The sequence below is a fragment of the Halichoerus grypus genome, chromosome 1, assembly GCF_964656455.1.
Source record: "Halichoerus grypus chromosome 1, mHalGry1.hap1.1, whole genome shotgun sequence".
Classification (NCBI taxonomy): Eukaryota; Metazoa; Chordata; class Mammalia; order Carnivora; family Phocidae; genus Halichoerus; species Halichoerus grypus.
In genome coordinates this window covers 15,008,362-15,016,667 of record NC_135712.1, presented here as the reverse complement: position 1 = coordinate 15,016,667, position 8,306 = coordinate 15,008,362, and the positions used below count along the sequence as shown (strand labels likewise).

Here is an 8,306-nt window from a genome sequence, read left to right as displayed (position 1 = left end):
CAGAGGCTTCAGATTTCTCTAGTATTCTTTTTTTTTTTTTAATCTCTCCTATTGACTTTGGGCTTTCCCATGTACACCTCCTCAGAGAGAACTGCATCATGTAGCTCTTCGAATTGCAATCCACTGTTATTATGCTGCAGGGCTGTTGGTATGGTGATAAGGTAGGAGAGAGGGGAAGCCTTCTATTATAATTAAAACTCAATCTTGTAATCGACCTGTGTCCCTGAGCTTGAACCTTCAAACGTGTTTCTTAGTTTCTGCACCTCCTCCGTGACACAGACAGGAAACCTGGTGGAGACTGAAGTGAGACAAGTGTCCTTTCCTCAGGTTGAGAAAAGCTCTGGTAAAGTCTTTCTTCCTGGAGAGGGGAGATTTGTTATGGAGGAAGCAGCTCTGGGTATGCTTCACTAGGATTACTCTATGGCCATGAGAGCACCTTCCTCGATTCTTCATTAGGAGAAACTGGTGGGGTTTCTGGAGGTAAAATGCATGAACTGGGGGGCATCCCTAAGACTGTGACTCCCAAGAGGTTCTTATCTTCATGCTGGTTCACACTCAGCACCCAGCAAGTCCTCAAAATTATTAAGGGTTCCTACAAGGCTATGATTTCAGCATAGCTTCCAGTTCCAGGTAAGCAGGCTTCAGCAGTGATTCTCTGGATTCATCTGTTTCTCCAAATTTTGAGATAGCAGTTTGCCATGGAAATTCACCTCTCTGATGGGTCCAAGAAAAGTCATTGGTTTTCAAGTTGTCCAAATTTTTCTTGTTGTAAAACAGAAGTGATGATTTCTACACTCTTTAAATGTTAGAGCTGAAACTAGAAGTCCAAACATTCCTTAAGAGTTATCCCCATTGACTTCACCTTCTACAATTTCTAGAAAATTCCCCTATGAGAAATTATGTCTCAGTGGAGAAAGAAGAAACCACTGTTTATATTGAGAAGAGATTATACAAAATTAAGCCCTGAGAAAAAAACTCAGATTCCAAATTCTACCCTCAAAATATCTGAACAGTCTATTAGACTAACACTACATTTTTTCCTTATGTATGCTTGATTTAAAGACTTAGCTAATCATTATTCAAGTTTAAATATTTATTTTTCCTTACTCCATCTCAGGCTAGATAAGGAACAAGATGATTCTGATTTTGAACTTCAAGGACAATGCTTCATAATTGGTTATGATGGAGACCTAAAATGTGTTCTTGATTAGAGTTCATAGTGGAAGGGCAAAGTGATCCGTAATTTACAATCTATATGATTTTGGTTAAATTAGGAACAATTATAACTATCTTGCTGCATATTAAAATAACTAAATTAACTAAGTAAGAAATATGATCATGGGCTAGCAATACAAAATTATCACATGTGAGCTAATGTATAAATATTAGCAGGTCCTATGTAGTCATGAGATATTGAATACAGAATCTCCCTTAAAATCCTGCTGTTCGAATTTTGAACTATGGGGAGATAAGAAGTGAATACCCGTTTTCAGCCAACCTTAAGAAAGATAGCACAGAATAAAACGCCAAAGGAAAAAAACCCAACATGTGCAATTTCTCATCAGTACTCTCCTAAATCTAAATACCTCTTCCCTAGCTTCCACAACCATCTGACCAAAATGTAACTTATTTAAGTTCAAATCAACAAACATTTTCAAAGAGCCTAGTCATTACTGATACAAAGGCAGCCTTCAAAGAACTTGAAGTCTAGAGAAGAGTTCAGAAATGCAAATAAAACAAGGAAAAATTGAGCATGATTTTTTATGTAAGAACAAATTGTGACTAGAACAGAATAGAGACTAGATATAGACACATCCATATAGATAGATGATTTATGAGAAAAGGGCACTGAACTCGGTGCAGTAGGAAAAGGAGGGTCTTTTAAGCAATGGTGGTGGTTCAACTGGAATTTTGGACTCTTCTACACAATACACACACACACATCAATTTTACATTGATGGTATATACAAATGCTGAAGGCAAAACAAAACAAAACAAAAGTTTCTAAAGTTGCCATGTAGTATCCTCATTAATTTGGGTTAAACAGAGATTTCCTAAAAAGGAAACTAAAAGGTACTAACCATAAATAAGATCAATACATTGGATTAACATAAAATAAGGAACTTCTATTAATCTAAAGACACCAGTAAGAGAGTAAAAAGATAAGCAGGGATGTGGAAAAAGATATTCAAACTATATCTACCAAACAAAGGACTAATGTAGACACTACATAAAGAAACTTTCCATTCTGAAAACAGACATATCAATTAAAAACATCAGCAAGGGGGGCGCCTGTATGGCTCAGTTGGTTAAGCGACTGCCTTCAGCTCAGGTCATGATCCTGGAGTCCCGGGATCGAGTCCCGCATCGGGCTCCCTGCTCAGCAGGGAGTCTGCTTCTCCCTCTGACCCTCCCCCCTCTGATGTGCTCTCTCTCTCTCTCTCTTTCTCGCTCTCTCAAATAAATAAATAAATCTTAAAAAAAAATCAGCAAGGGACATGAATGGTTACTTTACAAAAAAAAAAGATATTCAAATGGCAAAGAAACATTAAAAAAATGTTCTATGTCTGATGAGTCATCAGGGAAATTCCAAATAAAACCAACATTTTTCATAACGACATACTCACTTGAATAGCTAAACGTAAAAATATTGACAGTCGCAAATATTGATGGGAATGCAAAGCAACTGAAATCCTCATACTCAGATAGTGGAAACGAAAATTGGTAAAACTGTAGGGCATTACCTTGTCATGGCATAGAATAAAGCTGAATAGGCACATCCCATATAATTTATCAATTCCACTCCTAAATATATTACCCAGTAGAAATACCTCCTATGTATAGCAAAAGATAGGTACAAGAATGAAAGAGTATTCTATACATTATTCCTAATCTAAACTCGAAACAACCCATATGATCATCAACAGCAGAATGGTTAAATAAATTTTGGTGTTTTACTACCTTAAATATTATATATCAAGAAAAATAAACAGACTATTGGTATATATAAAACAGCATGGAATAATCTCACAAACACAATATTTAATAAAAGAAGCTGGGGGCGCCTGGGTGGCTCAGTTGGTTAAGCGACTGCCTTCGGCTCAGGTCATGATCCTGGAGTCCCTGGATCGAGTCCCACATCGGGCTCCCTGCTCAGCAGGGAGTTTGCTTCTCCCTCTGACCCTCCTCCCTCTCATGCTCTCTGTCTCTCATTCTCTTTCTCGCAAATAAATAAAATCTTAAAAAAAAAAAAAAAAAAAAAGAAGCCGGAAATAAATGGGTAGATACTGTATAATTTCATTTCAAAGTTTAAGAACAGGCAAAACTAATATATGGGTTAGAAGTCAGAGTGGCTACCTCTGTGGAACAATGATTTGTGCACAAATTAGTATGTTACATTTCAACTACAATTCCACTTAAAATTATTTTTTAAAATTAACAGTCCAACAACATCAACAATCGAATCAACAATATGTCTGAGATAAAAGTAGGCTAAGTCACAGTGTGATTTACTCTTCAGGGTAAAGGGTGAGGAAAGGGTTGTGAAAAGACTACAGAATATAAAGGGTGCACCTGGATGCCTGGGTGGCTCAGTGGGTTAAGCATCTGCCTTCAGCTCAGGTCACAATCCCAGGGTCCTGGGATGGAGCCCCGCATCGGGCTCCTTGCTCAGCAGGGAGCTTGCTTCTCCCTCTGTCTGTGCTCCCTCTGCTTGTGCTCTCTCTCTCTCTCTCTGTCTGACAGATAAATAAGTAAAATCTTTAAAAATATATATAAAGGGTACAGATGTCACAAATTCAAAATATCTAGGAGAGACAGGCAGGTAAGGCAAAAGAATGAACTAGAATGAACTAGAATGGATTTCACAACAGCAGCATGAACATGAATATAGGAGGAAGAGGCATTCTGCTTCAGTGTCAGAAAGTCTACAAGGAAAGATGGATTCTGAGAACCAGAGGCATATGTCTTCTCTCAAGGAAACAACTACTAGTCAGCTCCTGGAAACCATTGTCTTTTTTGCATGCTGACACAGTTTCTAGATATTCCAGTTCTTCAGAAACGTTAATGTTGCGCCTTTACAGTTTAGTTTTATTTTAATTTGGAATATATATACCCCTACACATTTTATGTTGAGTGAGGAAAAATGTATCTTTAATATAGATATGTCCCAGAGTATGTGGCTTCTGGTAAATACTGCGATAGTTCAGGTTGATCTTGTCTAGCTCTGTATCTGTGTCCAGCACAGGATGGTTTAAGACATAGGGAATAAAATAGTTGCTGAATAAATCAGCAATTACTAAATGAAGTTGGACTGTGTTTTTAAAGCTGAGGGCAAGTTTTCAGGGTAGGTTGATCAGAGATGAATGCAGGCCTTGGTGAAGACACATGTCAAAGGGCAGATAATTATAGAACGCTGTGTGTTCAAGGACCTACATGTAAGTTAGAATTGCAGGAGCTTAGTGTTGGCAACATTGGGAAAGGGACAGAGCTGGAGAGGTGGGACGGAGGAAGACAATGATGGAAAACAGATGCCATGGTCAGGGGTTGGCATTTTTATTATATGGGAATAGAGCATAGGAAGCCACCAAAGGCTTACGCAGGAGGGAAACATGGTTCAGTTTGCAATTAGAAAGGAGATTTTGGTGGAAGTATGTTCACTGGATGAGAGATAAGGAAAACGTTCCTAATCTTGCCTTCTCAAAGTCACTTCCACCAAGGGCTTTTTGGGTCTCTGAAGTACCTAGGATCAGAGACCTAGAAAGAAGCTTGAGGAACAAACCATCAAGCTATTCCACTACTGTGAGATAAGACATATGGTTGCGGATCCCATATCCCGTTCACTTATCTTGCAAGCACTTGAGGTTGGTCATTTCTGTGTTCAAATGAAATAATGAAAGACAAACTGAAGAACCAGATTCTTAATTCTCACTTAATCTCATTTATTACAACATGAACCAAATAAATTCTTCCCACACCTGAGTGACATTGAACAGCATTGTAAATCAAATAATTTTATGCCAAGGAGAGATGCAAAAAAGATAAAAATAGGAAAGGAGCAGCTCGAATTACATCTCAGGCAGACTAAAAGCAAGAAAAGGAACTACTAGGAAAGAAGCACAAGTCCACAGAGTTTGAATTTTTGTCCTGGATCCTTGGCGTGATTATTAACTGGAACAAGGAAGCTACTGGCCTCTCAGCGCAGAGCAAGATGGACGGCAAGTACTGAACACGTGGCTCAGAGGCTGGCATCCAGCGAAAACAGGACGCAGAGGTCTGAGGCTGCTGGGCACAATGCTCAGTGGTTGAGGACCACAGGGCAAAAAACCCACAGGGCGGCATCCATAAGTGAGGAGACTCAGGGGTCGGCTGCTGCTGGACACATAGCTCAGAGGTCTACAGGATATGGGGAGGCAGGAGCCAGAGTTATAAGAAGCAGCAGGAAGAAAAGAAGTTCCATGGCAGGGTCTGGACACGTAGTAAGTAGTAGAAGGGTAGCAAGATGTTTCACAGTTGCTGGGATCACAGTGGGCTGGCAGGCAACTGGTTGGTTCACTGCAGCTCTCTTGGCAGTTGTCCAGAGACTGGAGATGGTCTTGACAGTTACTAGGCAAGCAGAGGACATCACCACAGCTCACACCCGTAGAGCAGAGGGCAATGGAGGAGGTGAGAGGAATATGGCAGGGACTTCTGAAGGATCCCAAGCTGTAGTTTGCAGAGCAGTTGTGGCAAGACATAGTGAGGTTTCAAAAGCAGGCTGCAGTTGAATGGGAAGAAGCGAGTGTTTCCCCTCATTTGGCTTGATCCCTTATATATCCCTGGGAAGGTGGTGATTGTGTATACAGACTCTTCCTCCTTGTAGGAAGCTGCATCAGAACCCTCCATTATAGCCCCAGAAGTGGTGCTCCCATGTCCCATAAACCTGGATGTTCCTTCCATTGATTGAGTATATCTATAAGGAAGTGTGACTGAATTTTAATAGTATCTCTCCTTAAATTATCCAACGAAAACAGACACGTTTGAAGGTCATTCACATAATCCAAGTATAACCACCACTACATAAACATTCTTAGAATTCCTCTCTTGGAATTGCTTTTAAAAGTTGTAGCAAAATTCTTTGGAGGAAAAAAATTGTAGTAAAATTCTTTGAAACAATGGCAAATTAGCTCTCTTTGAGGGGAAATTCTATTCTTTTTTGAAATTGTCAATAGTAAGAAACTTGAAAAGCAAGTATGTTGCAAAAGAATGTGAAAAATTCTTTTTTATTTTTTTATTTATTTTATTTTATTATGTTATGTTAGTAAAAAAGAAAGAATGTGAAAAATTCTATAACCTATATGATTTGGGACAGAAAAAGTTTAAAAGCAGTATAATATGAAAAATTTCAATGTGCCTAAATTTGTGTGTTGCTTTATTTTAGAATCCTGGTAGAAAATGACTTCCCACCAAAATATTTTTATTTTAAAAAACCATACTCATTTTATTCATTTCAATAAATAGAGTCATGATGAAAGCTTGGTTTATGTTTAAAGTATTCTTAATATAGATCAATAAGATGGGCTCAGGTAAAAATATGGATACTACTGTGAACAAAAGCAAATAAACAAAACCCCTCAAAGAAAGTTGAACAGCATGACATTTTTTAATAGCTAGTATGGTTTATATATTTCATGCTTACTTGTGTTCCAACCAAAAACTAATGTTCTTGGTAAAAAAAAAAAAAAAAAATAGAAATAATGATTAAGACCTGGAAATGGGTTTGGTTTTGCTTCTTACATTGGTTCTGATGTCAATTGCCAAAAAATAGCTTCTAAACTACTTTAAATGGGAAATAGCATCAGAATAAATGTACAGTTTTTCTAAGCGTTAGTATTTTGAAAGCTATTTGGGGATATACTTTCCGGTAAAAATTGGTTTAAAAATGCTTCAATGTGTTTAGCTCATCCATTCCACTGTATTTTTATATCCCAGCATATCTAGTGGCTCCAGTGGCTACTTTAATGGGAATTTTAATTACCTTGCTGGATCTACTTTCCAATTCCCTTTAGCTAAAAATTCAGTGTAAATCACAACAGTTTCTTCCATTTTAATGTTCAATGGATACACCCACACTTAATAAGTCTCCCTCTGTTCAGGAGGAGACAGGAGGAGCCAAATCTCTGAAACAGAAGACGAGTTTCTCTATGAGCCAATACAGGACTATTTTACCACCAGGGATAGAAATATGAAAAGAAAATGATATAGTCTCGGAGGTCCTGTACTAACACGATGAACTTATCTTAGTATTTTAGGTCAGAGAACATTACCCTTTGATGGTTTGTACCCGAGGAGTTTGAAGAGTTCCTCCAAACCCAGTCTCCACCCTTCTGGCTTTCATCTCTGTACACATTGTTAGAGTCTTCTTGTGAAATCCTGGATGCAACAGCCAAATGGCGTTAGTAATAGGTGCAGCCACCATATTTAACTGAATGCTTATCACATTTATGTGTTGATCTTCTCTATGCCTGTTCTTCTCTAAAGTAAGCAAGAGCAGAACACCCATATCATTAGTACATCAGTATATTTGTGTTTATACATGTTCACATATTATTTATGTTGTATGTATATATGAACACTTTTCCATGAAGAGAAGGGGTGTGGAATAAGAAGAAACTAGCATTCATTTACCGTCTCTGCTGGGGAAGCCTTGTAGTGTGGATACCCACATGTGTCACATCACTTTATCCTCGCAATGCCTTACAGTCAATTTTACTATTTCAAGTATTCATATGAGAAAACTTGAAATGTAGAAAGTTACAGTAATTGATATGAAAAACATTTGAACAAAGGGGGTTCAAACATTTGAACATTTGTTTGGAGGTCCTTGACCCCCGAAATGTTTTTTCTTATTATCCAATATGGCATTATTTAGAAATATATTAATAGCATCATTTATTAATTATCTTGAATTATCATAATCACTCTGATTTCCAGTTCACTATTGGTATGATTTCATGGAATTATTGGAATATTAATAATAATCTATTTTTCAGTCTCATTTTTAGGATGCATTTAGATATAAGAAAAACTTAAACAGTAAACTGCAAGACACTATACTAGAATAATTTATTTTCTTGCTTTGGCATTCTTAACCCATTCCAAAAAGTACCACCTTGAGGCTAAATAGTTTAGAGCACTACCACAGACTCCAATTTTTTTTCTCTTATGGGTAGGTAACACTGCAAAAATATTCATGACATCTTAGAAAATAGGATGCCCCGAATGTAGGTTGCACCTTAATATAGCGAATGTTGAACTGATGTTATTTG

At 37.7% G+C, this 8,306-nt stretch overlaps 1 protein-coding gene across 1 annotated transcript; it reads right to left on the bottom strand.

Moving 5' to 3' along the window:
• Positions 1 to 5,183: 5,183 nt before the first annotated feature.
• On the bottom strand, positions 5,184 to 5,735 carry KRTAP26-1 (keratin associated protein 26-1). The gene has a single exon (XM_036087406.2). The coding sequence runs from the start codon at positions 5,733 to 5,735 to the stop codon at positions 5,184 to 5,186; it is 552 nt and encodes a 183-aa protein (XP_035943299.2).
• Between the last annotated feature and the right edge of the window lie 2,571 nt (positions 5,736 to 8,306).